Raw genomic sequence first — 21,487 nt, 5'->3', positions numbered from 1 at the left:
TCAGTCCAGGGAAGACGGACAGGTCAAGGAGGTGGGATGATGTTAACAGGTAGGAGATGGAGGTGCGGCTTGGGGTGGGAGGAAGAACAGGTTAGGGAGGCAGAGACAGGCTGGACTGGTTTTGGGATGCAGTGGGTGGAGGGGAAGAGCTGGGCTGGTTGTGTGGTGCAGTGGAGGGAGGGGACGAGCTGGGCTGGTTTTGGGATGCGGTGGGGGAAGGGGAGATTTTGAAGCTGGTGAAGTCCACATTGATACCATTGGGCTGCAGGGTTCCCAAGCGGAATATGAGTTGCTGTTCCTGCAACCTTCGGGTGGCATCATGTGGCACTGCAGGGAGGCCCATGATGGACATGTCATCTAAAGAATGGGAGGGGGAGTGGAAATGGTTTGTGACTGGGAGGTGCAGTTGTTTATTGCAAACTGAGCGGAGGTGTTCTGCAAAGCGGTCCCCAAGCCTCCAACTGGTTTCCCCAATGTAGAGGAAGCCGCACCGGGTACAGTGGATGCAGTATACCACATTGGCAGATGCGCAGGTGAACCTCTGCTTAATATGGAAAGTCATCTTGGGGCCTGGGATAGGGGTGAGGGAGGAGGTGTGGGGGCAAGTGTAGCATTTCCTGCGGTTGCAGGGGAAGGTGCCGGGTGTGGTGGGGTTGGAGGGCAGTGTGGAGCGAACAAGGGAGTCACGGAGAGAGTGGTCTCTCCGGAAAGCAGACAAGGGTGGGGATGGAAAAATGTCTTGGGTGGTGGGGTTGGATTGCAGATGGCGGAAGTGTCGGAGGATGATGCGTTGTATCCGGAGGTTGGTGGGGTGGTGTGCGAGAACGAGGAGGATCCTCTTTGGGCGATTGTGGCGGGGGCAGGGTGTGAGGGATGTGTTGTGGGAAATGCGGGAGACGCGGTCAAGGGCGTTCTTGACCACTGTGGGGGGAAGTTGCGGTCCTTGAAGAACTTGGACATCTAGGATGTGCGGGAGTGGAATGCCTCATCGTGGGAGCAGATGCGGCGGAGGCGGTGGAATTGGGAATAGGGGATGGAGTTTTTGCAGGGGTGTGGGTGGGAGGAGGTGTATTCTAGGTAGCTGTGGGAGTCGGTGGGCTTGAAATGGACATCAGTTACAAGCTGGTTGCCTGAGATGGAGACTGAGAGGTCCAGGAAGGTGAGCGATGTGCTGGAGAAGACCCAGGTGAACTGAAGGTTGGGGTGGAAGGTGTTGAAGTGGATGAACTGTTCGAGCTCCTCTGGGTATCAAGAGGCGGCTTGATTGGAACCCCTTTCACCACCAAGGCACAGCAACAGCAGTGTACCTACAAGGTGCACTGCAGCAGTTCAAACCTTCCACAGCATCTTCCAAATCCAAAACCCTCTACCGCCTAGAAGGACAAGGGCAGCAGATGCATGCAAACTGCACCACCTGCAAATTCTCCAAGTCATACACTATTTCAAATTGGAATGAAATTGTCATTCCTTCACTTTTGCTGAATCAAATCTCAGAACTCCCTCTCTGCCCAAAATGGACTGCAGTACTCACCAAGTCAGTTAGGTTTAGGCAATAAATATTGGCCTAGTCAACAATATCCACATCTCCTAAGAAAGTTTAAAAAAAACCCATTTTGTCTTCTTCATGGAAGTTAAATGACCTGGCCACTGAACTGAATAGCACATTACATCCAGTAATGACTGTTGGTAATTTGCAGGCTTGTCTCCTGTTCTCGCATTGACCGTTATTTGTGTAAATAAAATAGGCTAATATCAGTGCTAAACTGGGGATGTTGGCATGCTGTACGTGCAGGTAAAATGTGTTCCTGTATTATTATTATCCAGTTAACCATTATTGGAAATCCAGTTGTCTCAAAATTTTAAAACTGCTTTTATTACCTCAATTGAAAACTTATGACCTTTGCTCAAATCATCAGGTTTAGATTCTTCACTGTCCTCTTTCTTCTCAGGATCTTCTGACATACCTTCTATTTGTGGAGGTGATATTGCATTTATTTCACTTATGCGATCGTGAGCATACTTTCTGGCCTGAAACAGTTGTAAGTCTTTAATTATTCAACAAAACAATACAGAACAGAAAATTAGATTTGAGTTTGAAGATGGACCAAATCATTGAAGCATGGTAGAGGGATATGATAGGCTAATGTTCCTGCAAACCGCAGAATGCTTGGTACCTAAAACGAGAATGTATATTTTTTCCTCCTGAAACACATGTAAACAAAACTTACTGACTATTTTAAAAATGATTCAATGGTTTGAGTATTCTGTAATCTCGACAGCATAATCATATTATGGATTGGACTTTCTTGACTTAAAAGAAAAACAACTCTATCTTAATGCTTATTTTTTCAATGTTTAAGGGCAAGTGTCTAAAATCATAAACGCATCTGATGTTGCAAGGCTAATTCTAATTAAAAGGTCTCATGTTTGATTTAATTGTTCTTTGATGCGTTCACATTTTCTAACTTTATTTCTGTGATTTTTAATTTCTACTTGTGGTAGTAATATCTTCTTAGCAATTTTTTAAAAATTGCATAGTTACAGATTTATAGATTCACAGAATTTAACACTGCATAAATAGTCCATTTGGCCAGTCATGTTTGGCATCAGCTGTTGGAAATAGCTAGTTGTCTGATTGGTTTAAAAGATAAAGGCAAAACATTATTTTAAAATTTCACTCATGTTCTTTTTTAAAAAAATGGTTTCTCCTTCCATCTTTTTCCAACAGACAATTCAAGTCCAAACAATTCTCTGCAATAACAAAAAAAAGCTCCAAACCTCTTTTCATCCCACTATTAATATCAAGTGTTTAATGGCACAAGACTTTAAGACGTAGCAGAAGTAAGCCAATCAGCCTTCAAGTCTTCTTCCAAATTCAACAAAATTATAACTATTCTGATAATCTTCAGCTTCAAATTTCCTGCTTTATCCCCATAATCCTGGACTCTCTTACTGATTAAAAAAAAATCGGTCGATCTAAGCCTTGAATATGCTATTGTTCCAGCACTGACGGCGCCCTGCAGTAATGAATTCCACAGATCCACTACCCTCAGAAGAAATTCCTCCTCATTTGTCTTAAAAAGGTGACCCCTCATTCTAAGATTATGTCCTCTGGTCTTAGACAAGGGAACTTTTCCCAAATTTTAAGGTCTCCTGGAAGATTGCTACCAGTGCGTCCACTATATTTGTAGCTATTTTCTTTAATATGCTACAATGCAACCCGTCTGATCAGGGAGCTTATCAATTTTATATCAATTTACACTTACCTGGCCCAGTTTGTCAGGCGTAGTAGCAATTTTCATCTCCGATAACAACTCAGACAATTCTTTCACAAATCCAGACCCATCATCCCCTGCGAAGTCAATCACATTGTTAAGAGCAGTAAACCTTTAGTTTTTAAAGAAAAGTTTTTTAGACTAACAGTGGCAACATACAGCAAGGCATTAAACTATGGTATTAAAGAGCCGGCTTAAATACAGGGAAGGGGCTTCAAATCAAACATACACCAGACCAATTTTTTTTTGGTGGGGGCAATGAACGTGTTGCAGGATCTTCTTTGAAAGATAGTCATCAGATAGATTTTTTAAAAATAATTCAGCAGCATTTTAAAGTCATTTTAAAAAAAAAGGTAAAATTCTATGATTTTTGCTGCAGCCAGAGGACTATGTTATTTGTTTAATTTCAGTTTCACTACTTTCCGTGAGGTGATGCAAACCCAAATTCTGAGTTGCTATTTGAGTACCAAAACACCAAGTAAGTGCACATTAATACTAATTAACATTAACTTGACACTCAGTCCAAACAGAATAGAAATAAAGAAGACATCGAGTGGTCTCCTCTATCTTGTACAATTCTATGACTCTATGAAGAAACCAGGCTCTAAAGTCAGGGAACACGATGTTTAGTCATAGAAGTTGCAGGGTCTCCAAGTGAAAGATGAGGTGCGGTTTTCTGAGCTTGGCAACTAGGGAAAACAAAATTTCCTTCTTTGTCCTGTCAAAAATGTTCTTAATTTGGAACACCTCATTTAATCCTTTCTAGTCCAACAATAAGCCCAATTTCTCTAATCTGTCCTTGTTTTTGAAATCCTTCATTACTGTTATCATTCTAGTAAATTGCCTTTGCACCATCTCCAGGGCTTTAACAGCCTTAATGTCCTTCCATGTTTTACCCACTCCCACACTCTGGTCCTGTCATGGCAGAGATTGTTTTCACCACAGCCAACCCATTCTCACTCACTCTTAGTCCAATTATCAAATGATATGGGTTGCTTTCAGCATAGTCTACACGTTCACTCCAACTCTCGGCTCTTATTGTTACTTATTCAGCTTCTTTTCAGTCCTGGCTTACCATCTATAAAAGCCCTTCTACATCTCTCTTTGGATCCACCTCAACTTATCTGGTCACCTCTCCCAATCACCTCTACTCACACCTCCACCATAAATATCACTTTTTCCTAGCTGATATCAGGTCTGATGAAGAATCACCAAACTCAAAACATTAACTCTACTTTCACCCCACAAATGCTGCCAGACTTACCGAGTTGCTCTGGCAATTTTTGTTCCGGTTTTAGATCGCCAGCATTCATGGTTCTTGTTTTATTTCAATCTTATTGACCAATTCCGACCTCCTGCTAAGTTTATGTAGGTGTAGATCAGTAGTATATTTACGAATATTTGGTTGAACACAGAACAAAGTACATAGAAATGGAAAATGCTGGCTTTACTCAGTAAATCCAGCAGCATCCAGAGTACAGATGAGAAACAGAATAATATTTCAGGTTATGAACTCTCGGATGCTGCCTGAAAGGCTGAGTAGTTCCAGCATTTTGTGTTTATATTTCAGATTCCCAGCATCTGCAATGTTTTGTTTTTGATATAGGAATCATTCTCCTTTTCACCTTTGTTCTCTTCTTCATCCTCATCAAATTCAACCAAACAAAAAGCTTCTTTTATGGCTGTCAACTCCTCCTTCAACTTTTCCATATCTTCTCCAGATAAGGCATTCAGTACTGATCTAACCTGCAGAATATGATGAACAGCCAACACATGCATGGTGTGAGCAAAAATAAATAAAAGCTAAAGTGAGCATAACGTAACAAAAAAAACCACAAAATTTCCATACTCTCATGCAAAATCCAGAGAATTAACGTCATCTGTGCATGCAAAGTAACAAGTCTGTAGAGGAAATTAACATAGATATGAGGGTATGACAAATATCCCACGAAGATAATTCTCTACACGTAAATTAATACAAACAAAACTGGCATTTTTATCAAATAATCACAAAATAGATCATCGTACATCCCGATGATCCAGATTTCTAACCAGATAGAATTCCCCGTATTTGGGACTTGGAGTTATACCAAATTTCAGGCAGTAATACCAAAGAAACAGGCAATAAAACAAAAATCATATCCTTTATTTACCTTTACTTCGCTTTCATTTGACAAAATCTCCAAAGCTTCCAGATGGGACAGACCTTGAAACTCATCAAATAACATTCCATAATGAGCCTTCTTTTCTGTATCCATAGTAAAATCATTACCTGTTTGTTGCTGTTCTCTTTCTTTAGCCTCTCGCAGAACCTAGACAGAGAAAAATATGGCATTATCAACTTCAAGATCCCCTACTATTCAAGAAAATGGTTTAGGTTAAGGGTTTAACTATAATTTTCTCTGATTTATCCATGTTCCAGTTTGGTTAATGAGACATAAGGTAGAACTTTACTTTGGAAATTATCAAATGATGATTAGTGATAATTTCCCCATGTTCGTTGCAAGCCTAAAATTGGATGTGAAGTCTGCTACGAATTCAGTTGAGCACTCCAACAACTTAAGAACTTAATAGTAAGTTTATTTAAAGCACATGAAATTTAGTAACAACACGCAAATACAGACATATTTCTTGCCTCAGTGCCACTAGTTTCCAAGACAACTCCTCCAACACTCAATATCCTCACATTCATCAGCATCACATTAATTCTCGCAGACGTCAACACCACCTCTGCCTATTTCCATACAGGGTCCTAGTTCTCCCAACACGATCTTTATTCCAAAGACTGAGAATTCCCTTCCTTTTCTTTCAAAATTGCAAGGTCATCCTCCAACAGTCCAATATTTGTTCCTCTTAAGAAAGAAACTCTTCCCATTGCAGACAACCATTACTGAGTTAATGGGTTTCTTAAAAGGAGCTGGAAAAATAAAATCACTTCCCATGAGAAAACATAGAAGGGTGGATAATGTTCCTGTCTATAATTTTTAATTTTGGTACTTTGAGCAGAACTGCTCAAAATTGTCCTACTAGTTCTGAATAATTCAGGAGTCCTTTCTATTTAATGACTGCTTATCATATCACAGATTCTGTTCCCTGCAACCCATTATCTGCCTCGCAGAATTCTCCTGCTGGCATTGTCACTTGTTGATTCTCCTGCTCGTTACCTCTCTACTCCTGCCCTCAGGTCTCTACGCCCTGGGAGAGTTTCAGGAGAACAAAGAAACAAATGAGAAGTGGAAAGCAGTGAGTATGAAACTTGCAGAGTACAGCTGTAAAATATTCAGCATGTGAAGAAGTGCGCAGTAAGGGTAGGAAGCTCAAACAGTTATGATCATATTAGAAGGGGTCATGGTTCCCATTTTATTTAATCCCCTCTCAGTCTCAGTTGGTTTTTCATTTTTAGTTGGTAGTTATCACACTTCAACTAAACTTGGATAGCATGATCAAAAATTGAGGACAGCCAATTTAATGTTTTCTTCCGACCACCACCCTGAATAAAATAATAAAATGCGACATCAAACACAGGTACAGGAGCACAGAGCATGAGCTTACGAGAAATGGGAAAAAAGGGTGTCTAGACCAGATGGGAAGATAAATGTGGCTACAGATTCTAAGAATCCTTTGGGTTGAGACAATGAAATGATGCCATCCAACTGTTTAGCTGATGCCCTATTTCTTTGGTAGTAGCACAGTTCACAGATCTTGAATTCTCAATGAAATATTGATTTTGTCAGGCTTGTGTTTTTATCAGAGCTAGTTTAGTAACTGAGATTGAGACTGAGAAGACAATAACCTGGCTGTTATCAACCCCATATTGCTTTTTGCTCAAAAGCTGCATTGATATACTATTCTCTTGAAAATTCTGGAAAGTTGGAGAGAACCTTTCATCTCTCAGTATGTGCCGTAATCATGCAAATATGAGACAAACAAGAAACCTGTGTTGCCTCAGTGAGTTTCAGTGCCTCTTGATAAAAGTAATAATTCTGAGGCAGCTGCTTTTACACGATTTCTGGATTTGTCAGTGATCACACCAGCTATTTTAGACCAGCAGTGTCCCTTTTAAGCAAATTTTAATCTACAAAAGTCTCAGCTACTAAGTCAAATGTTTAAAGTTGCATATTGGTAATTCATTTTCAGTACAATTATAACAATAGGCTGAAATGGAGTCATACTTGGCAACACTCCTAACTTACAAACCATACTGAAGCAGAAACATTCCATTAGAGTATCTTTTTAATGAAGGAATGTATTCTCTTATGTAGTCTACCCTGACAACATGAAAAAATTATTTCAAAACACCACATAGCACCTACTAGCAACTTAGAATAACTCGTTTACCATCTCTCCTGAAAAAAAAGGTAGACTATAAATTTCAGGACACAATTATTTAGTACAGATGATGATTTCTACACAAAAGTAAGTAAAAAGACAATTTGAGCTCAAATACGTAGCCAGAACTTTCATGATACATAGTATTAATTTAATACATTCAATTGCTCCAATTGCCATACCTAATCAGGTCACTGAATTTATGGTACACTGCAAAGTATGAGAATCTCAGTCTCAACGATTCTCATAACAGGCCGAATATCTGCTCTTTATGGGCAAAATGGAGCTTTTGGGAGCTGACCGACAGGTTTAGTTCTTGCAACAGTCCAGGCTGAAAACCTAATTTTATAAATATATTATTCCTTAAACAATCATAGTACAGTAAACTCCCTCATTCAGTTTTGAATGGACTACAAAGATAATTAATAGCATTATAATAACATTGCAATATTCCAATCATTGCACAAGTGCTCATAACATAATCAAGAACTGTCAAGTAAGTGATGCTCCAGTACCAGATAATGAGCTTATTTAAGTCGTTGCCAAAGGTTGGAGAATACCTGAGACAATGTGGTTGTCCTGTACATTAGTCCTTTTGTCTTTTTGAATCCAGGATCTCCTTCTGCAATAACATCCATGGTCTTTTTACCAATAAATTCAAGTGCATCCAAACTGCCACTCAGTACAGATTTCCCCTGAAAATAACATTATTTATATTTATATTTATATTTTATCAGATAAATATACATAAGTTTGATTAAGTATTTTTAATGAACATAATGGCCCAGATTTTCTGGTTGCTGTGAAAACAGATCCGATGCACAGTAATGCTAATAAGGATTTCCCTTAACCTGTCAGCATTTTTTTGAGCTCCAGCATAGAAAACCAGTATGGAATCTAAGATAACAAAGTGTGGAGCTGGATGAACACAGCAGGCCAAGCAGCATCTCAGGAGCACAAAAGCCGACGTTTCGGGCCTAGACCCTTCATCAGAGAGGGGGAATCTAACTGTGCAGTATCAGTTTTCAAGGCCAAGATATGCCCATAGCAACAGCAGCCTGTATGAATAGCAACTTACATCAATAGCAGCAATGTTCCAGTGTAAAGTATTCAAAAGACTCAAAGCCACTTTAGCAGGTATTGAGAGGGGGGAAAATGCAAGTTAGGAGGGACAGTGAGTAGGGATAAGTGGTTGGGTGCAGCGGCAGGTGGTTGAGGGAGTGCCAGTGATAAGTAAACGAATTAGCGGGTTGTGTTGGGGTCTACAACAGGGGAATGTTTTGGGGAATGGTCAGTATAAGTGTTAACAAAAGCAAAGTACTGAAGATGTTGGAGATCTGAAATACAAACAGAAAATTGCTGGAGAAACTCAGGTCTGGCAGGATCTGTGGGCACAGAAACAGAGTTAAATGTTTCAAATTCAATATGACTCTTCTTGCAAAGAAGTTGAGTTTCTCCAGCACTTTTTGTCAGTATGAGTGACGTGGAGAATCAATGAGCATGAGTTAGACAGGAGGGTTTGTTTTTCAATTAGCCAAAATTTAGAGCTTGTTTTAATTCCTCTAATTGTTCCCCAGTAACCGTTCAGGTAAATGAGTCAGAACCTTATGAAGTCTCTGACTCCAACTTAAGACTTGGAAATTTCCTCAGAGGGTTCCAGAAGCCAAGTAATTACCCACTAGAAGTTGAAACTTCCCAAGCAATTACTCCGTAGTCAGTGTGCCAGGACTTTTTGGAACTTTCAGGGAATATTCTGCCTCCGAGTATCCGATGACCATAAAATCTAGGCCAAAGTGTCAGTGTGCTTGCAGTTTTTAAGCTCTGGATGCTTTATACTGCAAAATGTGAAGTTAATTTACCCACCTACTCCATACATAACAAAACAGTACTCTGAAATTTTAACATATATCCTTGATAGGTTCAGATCTTAAACTATTGTAAAATTAATTTTAAAAATACCAAAGCAAAGCTAAGATACATTAAAGACATACTCCATTTTGTTACTTGAAACTATTGTTAATAGATAAACCTGTAATCTAAATGGAAGGGTTCGGTGCTCAACAGTTTGTTGCAAATGATGTAACAATATAAGCTTTAGAATTGAAATAGCTGAAAAAAGCTCGTAAGTTTGCCAGCATCTGTGGAGAGAAATCAGAGTTAACGTTTTGCGTCTCGTGACATGAGGAAGGGTCACGTGACGCAAAACATTAACTCTGATTTCTCTCCACAGATGCTGCCAGACTATCTTTAGATATGACTGTTAAGATTGAATTCAAATGACCCATACATAAACTAACAGACTTTTACCAGCTATTTCTGTTTTTCTTTCTGATTTCCAGCATCCGCAGTTCTTTTGGTTTTTAATTAAGCTTTAAAATTGTTGGATGTATTAGATTATTAACATTTGCATCAATTAATAGTTTAATGACATCAGGAATTGTCCCCAACATATGGATAACACATTATGCATATATTTTGAACTTTACATTACAAGGAAGGAATTATCGTATACTGAAGTAGGCCTTTTATCATTAAAGCTGATCTGAAATTGAGGGAATAATTTAGTTTAAAAATCAGAGATCAAAGTAAAGCATAGTCACTAGTGAGATGCAGGAAGAAGGGAAGATGTTTTACTGGTTAAGTATTCCCAGATTTCTCTTGACAATTTTACATTAATCTAAGACAATACTAATTGGTGACAGTCATATAAAAGGCATTAACCATCAGGGAAATAAAATAAAATACATACTCACAGTGCTCCGAACTGCACTTGTGATGGTAGAAAACATCCCAAATGCTCCACTGCTTGAAGAGGAGGTTACGCTCTCTGCTTTTGGGCTTTTCTTGAATTCTGTTTTTAAAATCAGAATCAAGCATGCAGGTCTTAGATTTATTTATGTACATTGTGTAACTGCACTTATTCAAAGGACTGAATTCTTAACAACAACTTGTATTTCTAAAGAACTTTCTGCCTCTTCTTCACTTCCCTCCTATAACAGTTTCTTCAAAATCTGTGGTCAAGATTTTTGGCCACCCTACTGTGAGAACTAACATGTTAGTGTTCACCTGTAAGAGATTATTGTATGATAAATTTTCAAGAGATTTGTAATATTTAATACATTTCTTATGATTGTCAAGAAAATTTTCAGAGCTGCCTACTGTCCAAAAAACACAAGACCAGGGGTATTATCTCTTTTGAGGAACTATCTTTAGATATGGCTGTTAAGATTGAATTCAAATGACCCATACATAAACTAACTATCAGAGGAAAAGTCTCAACGGGCTCTTAAAACAGAAAAATAATACTTTGGATACAGGTTTTCAAATCATTCTTTCTCAGCAGACTTCTTTGTAGCATTTAGCAGGGGAAAAATGGGCAAAAGAGAAAAAAAAGCTGCAAACCGAATAGATCAGGATTGTTAGCCCCAGCTGCAGAGGTTGACTTCAAACGTCCAACTGGCTTCCAGATTTTAAAACTGTCCTTACTGTTCATTGTCTATTTAGCTTTTGCATCATAGTTAAGCCAATGCTTCTTAATAAACCATTCCTAAATCACTTGTACTTGAGCTCTTTCTCTGAGTAATCTGAGACTTCCAAATTTAAATCTTATTAACTGTCTCCATATTCACTGCTACTGGCACCACAAAATCCAAGCCATGAACTTATGGTGCTTTGGCAACATACCAAACCTCATAACGCATGGTACCACATCCCAAGAAGTCATTAATTTTAAACTGAACAGAAAAAAATATAAAATCTTCACTTTGTATAGCAAAAACGTTTTGTAAACCACAAAAAGCATTCTAAATAAACTGAATTTCAAGATGGACTATATTTGCAGATTCTATCTCAGCGTTCCTCACAGCATCTTCATCTTAAACCCAACCACAGGCTTGATCGTTGATAGAGGCTAACTGTTTAGAATTCAAAGGTAGCTCTTTTGCTAGCACCTCTGTCTTCACCATGCATGTTCACTTCTGATGAAACTTCTGTGGGGCTGGGAATCCCAAGAGAGGTCTCAGCTTTTTCAATCACATTTGAAATCCCATGACCTGTAGCAATAAAATAAAATAATCTATTAAAAAAGTAAGCTAACAAAGGAAGTATTCAGTTTTTAATAATCAATAGTGGAATTATCAAAGATGGGGATGGAGTTGGTGTTATTTATATACTTCTTTGCACTACAAACATTACAATGCATCTGGATTTTATTTATTCTGGATGAACAGAATATCCTTGATGTCAGTATGCTCCACTGTCAAATTTGAGATTGTAAATCAAAGGCTACCAGGGCATTTTTCCTCTACAGTGATTCACTTTTCCATTTACTTTCTATTCAGATTGTAAAATTTTAACAACTTCAAATAGACTTTCAAACTTCATGTAACCAGCTAAATATTCTAAAGACTGTACATTTTTATTTTTCTGTAGTTTGGATTGTGGATTGTCACAGGAAAAGCACTGTTTTAAACTAAGGATGGCGGCAAGGATCTGCACTTCTTAAAAGCAAATTACTCAACACTCATTGTAAGTGCTGTTTGTTCGAGAAGCAGGGGCAGTCTCCTTGCAGATAAGCTGAATCAAAGGGACTTGTACAAATGGAGAATCAGTTGGCAATTAGTTGATTGGTGACCGTTTCAACATCAAAGGCTTTCTGCTTGCCAACAACTATGTGATTGGCTCTCAGGTAACTGAACAGCTTGTGGGTGTGAACTGGAGCTCGAGAAAATAATGAGCTATCCTCCCCTTTGTCGTAAAAATACCTCAAGCCTGAAGAAAGTCAGTGGATCTTCCTTGAATCAATTGCTATCAGTTATGGCTCTTAACCAATAACTCAGGTAATTCATAAGCATGAACCAGTCACTCCATGCCTCTTGCATGCAAGCAAAAATACCTGCAGAAGGAAGGAAGATCAAGGAGCAGCAAGTCCTGACAAGCTAAAAGGATCATCATAGTGAACCCTATGCACAGGGGCAACGAATTGCCTTCCCAATGTTCCTCTTCACCTATGATACTTTTTTTTGGTTTCTGTGCTTGTGCGTGTCTGGGCGAGTGTAATATCTGGAACTGAGTTTTACCTAGAAGAGTTATATGTCGATGGCTTATATTAGTTATCTGTAGCTAGGATCCATTTATTTGGAATAAATAGTAATTCTTGTTATGTACCTAAATCTACTTCATGCTTTGTATCACCTAGGTCTGAAAGACAAATACATTGGGGAATTTTGGGTACTTTCATAAAATCTTTTAGTTTTATGATAAGTGCAAAAATAGCGGAGTTTGATTTTTAGCGCACTACCCCAGTAAGGTGTAACATTGTGCACAAATTAGATTACAAGATTAAACTTTGTTTAAGAATAACTCAACCTGAAACAAGAATTCTAATGCAAAGAAATTTTACAGACACTCAGTTAATTAACGTAATTTGTAAAATTCCCAGTATTCTGACTTTTGATCAATTGTTTTAAAAATAAAGGTTTGGAACTGTGAGGGGTATTAACAGTACAATTGGATAAAGCAACAAAGGCAATAAAACAGATGTTGCAGTATAGATTTAAAATTTAAGTTTTAAAAAAGTAATAAAATCGAAATTAAATGTTTATTTTTTACATAGCTGTCAAGTGTATGACAAGAGTATGAGCTATAGAACATGTTTCACAGAAACTGGAGGTTCACGCATTGAGTCATACATATGATAAAATCCTAATTTTTTTTCATGGGATATGTGAATGAGAGTTTGCTATCCTTCAGACCCTTGATGCTCCTGTGTCCATCAAATAGATTGTGTTTGATCTGTACAACAACTCAAGCTACCTGCCATAGTTCAACATGTTGAGCTTACTGAACAAAATTTAATATTCTGTAATTAGCTGGAGATTTTATACATTCTGTCTTTGATGCATTGCTTCATTTCATTCATCAAATGAAGTAGTACATTAGCTTTACAAGTAATCCATTGGAAAATATGTTTAAAAGCAACAGTTAGCTCACCCACGGATGTAACAGTGGTTGTTGCTGTTGTAAGCAATGACTTTCCCCAATTTCCCCAGTAGCCCCAACTTCCTGCTTCTTGATTCAGGAGATCTTGCGGCTGCAAAAGAAATTGAGTAATATTACTGCAGCTATTAGATAGTTAGCCATGTTTTTCAATCTTAGGCATGATTTAAATGGTGGAGTGGACTTGATGGGCCAAATGGCCTTACTTCCACTCCTATGTCTTATGGTCTCATAAATATATAAGTAAGTTTTGGAACTCAAGTAGGCAAAATTATCAAGCACAGAATGCATTCAGATTGAGGTTAAAATAATATTTTATGGGTCAAACCTCTAACATTGCTTACTTTGTCTGCAACTCCCAAAGGATGTTGCTCACATAACCCTGGCTGACTGGATCCTTTTGATTCAGGTCTCTTTCTTGTCCTGTTGGCAGACTCCTTCCCTTTACTTGTACTACTTTCATGTATGCTGCCAGCAGGCCCACAGTCCTCATTTCGTGCATTGCCTGTCGTGCACTTGCCAGTTTCAGTCTTAGAGTGCTGTTTTGAATCAACATCTTGTTTATGCTCTTTTTCCCTAAATGCTGAAACACTTCCTTCCTGAGCCACAGATTCTTTATTCATAGATTCTTCACTTGTCCCAGTTTCCTCCATTTTTGATTTACCTGTGAAGAAATAAATAAATCACTTCATAACAGCATAATTAACAGGGTCAGGAATAGGTTACCTGTCCCATCAAGCTGGCTCCTTTATTTAATCAGATCACAGCTGAATTCCTATCTCGATTCCACTTTCCCATCTACAAGATGTACTTTGGATCTTTGGACAGCACGTTCCAAACCCAAAACCACCTTGCAGGTAAGAGCAGCAGATGCATGGGAATACCACCATTGGCAAGCACCTCGCCAAGACACTCACCATCTCGACTTGTAAATATATTACCATTGCTTCGGTGTTGCTGAGTCAGAGTCCTGGAAATCCCTCCCTAACAGCTCTGGAGTTCTACCTACAGCCCACAGAATTCACTGGTTCAAGAGGGCAACTCACTACTATCTTCTCAAGTGCAACTAGGGACAGGCAAGAAATGCCTAGCCAATAACGCTCACATCCCATGAATTCAAAAATAAAGTTTTTGATTCCTTTAAAGCCCAAAATTTATCTCTCAAGCTTGAATATAATCATTGAATATGAGCATCCATTAATATTGAAAATTCCAAACATTCACAGCACTTCAGGAGGAAAGAAATGTCTCCTCTACATTCATAAATTGTAAGCCCTTTATCCTGTAGTAATGACTAGTTCCAACTCTTCAGCTAACAGAAATAACTGCTCAGCAATCATTCCTGGAAAGACTACTTAGATTTTTGCATGTGTCAATGAATTCACCCTTCACTCTTCTAGACTCCAGAGACTAGACCCATTCTAATCTCATGTGACAGCCTTTTCAGCCTGAAATCAATCCAGTAAAATACTGTGACAAAGCCTTAAGCACTCATACCTTGCCTCAGGTAAGGAGGCCAAAACTGTACATGGTAGTTCATGCATTACTTCTAATAAAGCCCATGTAATTACTGCAAAGCTTTCTTATGTAAATACTCTAGCTCCCTTGTATTTCTGATGAAGAGCCATTGGATCAAAACATTATAACTTTGCATTCTTCCCACAGATGCTGCCAGATCTGCTGAGTTTCACTAGCAATTTCTATTTTTGTCTTCTTAATTGCTCTCAGTAGGTTAACTTTCTGTGATGTATTTAGAAGAACACCCAAATCTAGCTGAAGGTTAACATTTAGCAATCTCCCACCTTTAAAAAAAAATTTGCTTCTCCATTATTCCAAGCAAACTGTATAATTTCATATTTTCCCATATTACTTTATATATGACCTATTTGCACAAATAACTAATTGATCTACATCCACTAGCAGTTTCTTTGCAATCTACTTGCAGCTTTCTTTCAAACCTACCTTTTTAAAGTCTGAAAATCTGAATATATTCATTAAATATGGTACCTTAGAGACAAATTGCAAATAGCAACAAATCCAGCTCTGATATTTCTGGCACCCAAATACAAAACACAAACTATTTATTCCAAACTGTTTTCTGTTGTCACAGGCACATTTCATAACTCCAGAATATCAATAAGCATATTGAACTTTAACTCAAACAAGTGTTCTTTTAAAAAAAATATAGAACCCAAAAGTTGATTGCATATGTAAATTCAGTGGCTGTCTAAAAAGACGGATTCTGAAATATCATATCTGACATGTTGTCAAGGAAGCCAAGAATGCACTATAAATTAAACGGTGATCTCCCAGAGGTCATCTCAAACCGTGAACATGATGGAACACAAGACAGCATTTAGGCGAGAGGTATGCATTATGCCTTCCTCTTTCAAGAGAACACAAGGATAGGTTTGTGTGCGCTCCTGGAAGAAGATGTGCCCATGAACTGAAGTCCTTATGTTCATTAGTGGGCTAGGGTAGAGATGTACTAGTCTAGGTTTGAGCACTAGTGTGCTGTGAAGGACACAACTGGAGAAGTACTACCCAAGCATCCTAATGTTATAGGTAAAGGAAGCTCTCACTCAGAGTACTAGAAGCTAGCTGACTGAAGGAAACAAGACAAGAGAAGAAACCTCTCGTTCTGAGTGCTGCTAGCCCAACCAGCATCAAAAAAAAGGAGAAAAGAATTTCTACAAAAATGTCAAGTATCCTGAAACTGACTGTTCAACTGTAAATATTCCACTATATACTCTTCACTAAAGACTCAGAGACTGATCTCTTTAGCTTATAACATCGATTTTTTTGGATAAACTTCTCATTTGTGGTATGCGTTGCATTATAATTTCTTGTGTTTAGCAACTAATCTCACTGTTTTGTTAACTATAAAAAGCCTGGTTAAATGGACTTCTTTTAAAAGATGAATTCATTAGGTCTGGAAGAATGTTATCTACAAGGAAGATGATCCTTTGTAAACTAACCTTGTTATGACCAACAAAGGGATTACTGAATAAAGAACAGTAGCCAGTTCATAAATCCTCACCCAATAGTTTGACAATTTGAGATAACCCAACTGAAATAATACTAAAATAGGGAACGTCACCTAGGATTTTGTTGTAAGAACGGTCCATGAATTAATTCTCCATGTGTGCTTCAGAATTGTTCTAGTGCAAAAGGAGGCCATTTTGCCCATTGTGCGCGCAGTGGCTTTGTGCTTCAGTGCCATTCACCTGCCTTTCCCCTTTCTGTATATGAGTCTGATAGACACAGTCAACCAATGGTCTTCTGAATACAAGATAGCAAAGCGTGGAGCTGGGTGAACACAGCAGGCCAAGCAGCATCTTAAGAGGACAAAAGCTGACGTTTCGAGCCTGGACCCTTCAGAATACCTCTGCCACACTTCCAGGCAGTGGATTCCAGACTCGAACTACTCCTTGTATAAAAGTATTTTCTTATTTCATTTCACTACATTTGTGAACCACTTTAAATCTTTGCCCTTCCATTCTTGATCCTTTTACGAGTAGGTTCAGTTTCTCATTTCCTATTCCATCCAGACCTCTCAAGGTTTTGAAAACTATTAGATTTCCTTTCAGCCACTGTCTCTTCAAGGAGAACAATCTAAACTTCTGTAATTTATACTCATAACTGAGGTTTTACTATCCCTGTTTTTATAACAAACATATTAAAGTTACTTGCATTTTTAAAACAACATTTCAGACGGTGGGTAGAGTCCTTCAACTTATTTAATTTGAATTAATAGAATGTGCAGATAACTGAAGCTTTGTGAAATGGGAATAATGTATGTTTGAGAGAGAAATCAAAATGAGACAGGGTTACAAAAACACTGAGAAAACCATTATACACTTTGAATCTATAACAAAAATTAACAAAAATCTGACTTGATAATATTAAGACTTAAAATTTTCTCATAAAAAACTCAACAACTAGTTTTGATGCAGTACATTTAACATAGTGTAACGTTTCGGCAGAATTATGAAGCACAGCAGTGTACAGAGGCAAAGAGAAGCCATGAGGGTCAGATGATCAATAATTTGATCAAAGAGGAAGATTTCAAGAAGGGTCTCAAAGAGAAAAAGCGGGTAAAGAGAGTACAGAGGGTATTTCAGAGTCGGATTTCTACAGTTGAAGGCAAGGCTGCCATTGATAGTGGGTTTGTTAAACCTGGGGATGGGCAACAGGGCAAAGTTAAAGAAACATGGATATTTGAGTGTTGAAGGAAATTAGAGAGATAGGAGGAGCAGGACCAGGGACTGAATATTACATGCCCCTTCCAGATGTGTTTTCAGCAGCCAAAGGTAAGGTACATAGAATAGTCTGGTTGCTCATTCCCACAACACAAAATGGGCAGGTACAAAGGATCAATTGAGCTTGTTAAAAACTTTGTGCATTAGAGAATCACCCAAATACCCTAACTCCCAAACTGAATGCAGTTTTCCCTTCCAAATTGGACTTTAAAACCCTCCCCCTCCCTAAGGAAACCACACACTCCCCACCCAATGTCCTTTACTCACCAAAGTCTAAAGATTATTTGGGCCTTCAACCTAGGCCTGCCTCCAGTCCCACCTGAGGAGCTCTAGAGCTAACAGGTCTATCGCTGTTGCCAGCCAACCACACAGGCCAATGGATCCATGGGGTAAAATTTGCTTCCATTGAGAAGTAGAAGTCTCATTATTCTTCAACTGAGTTAACATGCAAATGTATTAAGGCTGTGAGGCAGGCTTATTCTATGAGTTGGCTGGATGTTAGCTTTCCTTCCATCTGACCAATGTAGGGTTTTGAAGAAACGATTATAATATCAGCAACAACAGGGATGATTGGGAAAATAGGACCTGGTATGAATTAAAATACTACTATTGGATGATTTCAAGTTTACAGAAGGTAGAATGTAGGATACCAATCAAAAAGTACATTGAAACATAGAAGGTGAGGTAACAAGTGCTTTCAGTAACAAATAAACTGAGACAAAAGGTTGAAAAACTGTGGAATGGGAAAATGGACGACTGGAATAAGTGATTGAAGCAGAGACTAGGCCGCTAGATAGCTGAGGGAAAAAAAATCAGATAAAGGATTTGAAAGGAGGGGGAAGTGCTTGAAAGTAGGAACACTGTGTGTGAAGAATAAAGTTCAACACGATGAGAGTTAATGGTTCAGATGGATGTTTTTCATCATAAAAGTTCACTAACCTGAAATGTTAACTACTTTTTTTTGACACACATGTTGCTTAACATAAATAATTTCATTACTGTGTTTTTAAAAGGAAGTTTCCACATCCTTTTCTACTTCAATTGCTGTGTAATTACATGATCTCCATTTCTCTGCATTTATATTCTGCTTCGGTGAGCATCAAGTTTGCTTTTATTAAAAGTATCTTTTTCCTTTCAAATAATTTATTACCTGTTCCCAAATAACCTAAATCTTAATAACACCTATATTAAATAGCAGCCTTGAGGTGTTTGTGGAATTCTCAGTGTATCATATTCTGGACTTTACACAGTCTACTTAAGCTTCAGTATTTACTTGTGTCTCCCAAGATGCATTCAAAATGGTTCTACTGAGCTATCAGTCAAGATTCATTTGGTAGCACTTGAAGTAAGAAGGTTGAGAGTTTAAGTTCAAAACCAATCAGGAGTACATAATCTAGATAGGCACTCGTGTACCAAAGGAATGCTACAGTATTTAAATTGTCATCCGAGATTAGAAATCTAACCAACGTCATGTTGCTCTCTTAGACAGACAGGCAGGATGAATCCTATGGCATAACACAGGGGGTGAGTTATCCCTGGGGTTCTAGCCATGTCTCCTAAATTGCCTTTGTTTACTGAGCAGGTGACAAACTCCTATGCACTATATTTTATCCATGGGCAAGTTAGATTTTAACCATCATCATGGCTTACAGTAGGCTGAAAGTTCCTCACGAGGACCTGACAAGTCAGCTTATTTTAATACACAGTACATTTCAGATTATAACCTGGCCACACACATGCATCCTATGAGGGAACAGCGGCCCTGGTCAAACATTACTAAAATATACAGTCTGCTCATTGTCATTTTTTTAAAATGGGACATTGTTGTTAATAAATTGGCTGTTCTGTTTCCTAAACTAGCACACCGACAGCCTTGTTACGCATAAGTTGGCTGTAAAGTGCTTCAGAACATCGTGATTTTTTAATTGCAATACTTTGTTTTACAATTTCTATAGCTTAACCCAGATAATTGCAGAAGCAATTAATTGTGTTCCGGGGGGGGGGGGGGGGGGGGGGGAAGAAATCGCTTACAGAGATTAAGCAGAAATATGAGGCATTGGGGATGGACAAATGCTGGCCTAGCCTGTGATGCCCACATCTCATGAACACATGTTTAAAAAAAAGCAAAGGCTACACATATAGGTTTATGAGGTTAAAAATTAATTCGATTAAGAATAGTCCTTGCAAGAACTTTTCCTGTTTTTAGAAGAAGTGATATCCCAAGATATCACAGATGGACTTGCACCCTTTGTGTTTATAGAGCTGAGATATGGAATCATCCTTTTAGTTTCACAGCAAACCACTGATTCCAGATTAGTCTAAAAGAAACCAATGAGAAGAGACTGTGTGTATCAAGAATTATAGTCTGGACTCTTTGCAGGCTAAGAAACAACTGAAGTGATCTTTGGAGCACATCACATTCAGGAACAAACATAATAAAGACCTCTTTACTGGGTTCATTCAGCCAACTAGGGCTTAATCATAAAACATGAAAGGTTGTGGAAGGTTTTGTACGCATATAGCTGCACTGCAACAATATTCAGCATCATTTGTTCATTTCAAATCACGTACCAACTCGTTTCTCGCCATATATTCGAAAACCTCACGGACTTCAGTGCCACACCCACCATTAAATACTGAAGTTTTACTATCTTGGGAGTATCCTATCCATTAACACTATCTGGTTGTTAAAATCAATCTCATCGTTTGGTAGACTCATTTAGATTCTTTGGAAAGAGAATGATTTTGTCGCAGAGGAAAGATAAAAGTCTACTTGGCAGTGGTTTTTAACCACACTTATTTGTGGGTGTGCAAACTGGTCAACTTGTCAGCGTCACATAACGCAACTAAAAACATTGCAGCTTTGCTGTTGGAGATCTATTTGCAAAATCACGAGGTAGGAAAAACTTCTAAACACCAAGGTCTTGTGATGCTCTGCAATCCCGCATCAAAAGCATGTTCTTCGGAGCTCAGCTTCGCTGGCTCAGCCACTTGGTTCATGTGGTGGACTCCTGGACAGCAATGGCAGTATTCTGCAAGGAGCTGAGCGGGAGAACTCACATCATAAGATAGAATATCCTAAACTGACATACAAAGACAATCTAAATGCTACCCACTGAATTTGAAAGTTGTATCTAGTTAAATGGGGAGAGAAAACTTGGACTAAAGAGAAATCTGTCATCAAACGATTTTGACATTTGAAGAAAACAGAGCCAACTGTAGCGTACTGATCAAAATAAACTTACTTAAACTAGTAAGTAAGAAAAAGCGGATAATGTGCATCTTTAAATATGTTATTGAACTCAGAATGAGGAAAAAAAAACACTGACACCAGTTTGCTCCCTGCTCCCCTGACAGCTCAGCCTGGGTCAAGCAGACATTCACCCATAGTTTGCAGGGCTCTATTCCGCCCCAAGCCCTACCCACACCCGATGTCTCGGTGACCGAACCGAGGCGCCAATGACTGACAGACACATTGACAACCCGAATCCCCCTCTCACCTACCACTTACCGACCTCAATTTGTCTCGCCACGTCACTCACCCTTCACCCAGGAAGCGATAAGTTTTGTCAACACCGTCGGCTTTTGCGATAAGGTTCAGGGCGGGGCTTAGTTAGCCACCCT

General features: G+C 38.6%; 1 protein-coding gene across 6 annotated transcripts in view; it reads right to left on the bottom strand.

Annotated features, from left to right (window-relative positions):
- Window positions 1-21,487, bottom strand: part of fam114a2 (family with sequence similarity 114 member A2) — a 31,090-nt gene that overhangs the window by 9,280 nt on the left and 323 nt on the right. The window contains exons 1-10 of one of the 6 annotated variants that reach the window (XM_048543248.2): window positions 21,379-21,482; window positions 13,946-14,265; window positions 13,596-13,695; window positions 11,555-11,656; window positions 10,358-10,455; window positions 8,165-8,299; window positions 5,429-5,587; window positions 4,901-5,021; window positions 3,267-3,352; window positions 1,879-2,028 (exon numbers count right to left, since the gene is read on the bottom strand). In XM_048543248.2, the coding sequence (XP_048399205.2) occupies window positions 1,879-2,028; window positions 3,267-3,352; window positions 4,901-5,021; window positions 5,429-5,587; window positions 8,165-8,299; window positions 10,358-10,455; window positions 11,555-11,656; window positions 13,596-13,695; window positions 13,946-14,254 (1,260 nt within the window). In that variant the 5' untranslated portion in view covers window positions 14,255-14,265; window positions 21,379-21,482. Of the gene's footprint in view, window positions 1-1,878; window positions 2,029-3,266; window positions 3,353-4,900; window positions 5,022-5,428; window positions 5,588-8,164; window positions 8,300-10,357; window positions 10,456-11,554; window positions 11,657-13,595; window positions 13,696-13,945; window positions 14,266-20,434; window positions 20,456-21,374; window positions 21,483-21,487 lie in introns of those variants that run through there. The other 5 variants (XM_048543249.2, XM_048543247.2, XM_048543251.2 and 2 more) reach the window with 5 other exon arrangements.

This window comes from Stegostoma tigrinum, chromosome 13 (genome assembly GCF_030684315.1).
Source record: "Stegostoma tigrinum isolate sSteTig4 chromosome 13, sSteTig4.hap1, whole genome shotgun sequence".
Taxonomy (NCBI): Eukaryota; Metazoa; Chordata; class Chondrichthyes; order Orectolobiformes; family Stegostomatidae; genus Stegostoma; species Stegostoma tigrinum.
Note: the sequence above shows the minus strand (reverse complement) of the source record. Positions and strands in the feature narration are given on the sequence as shown.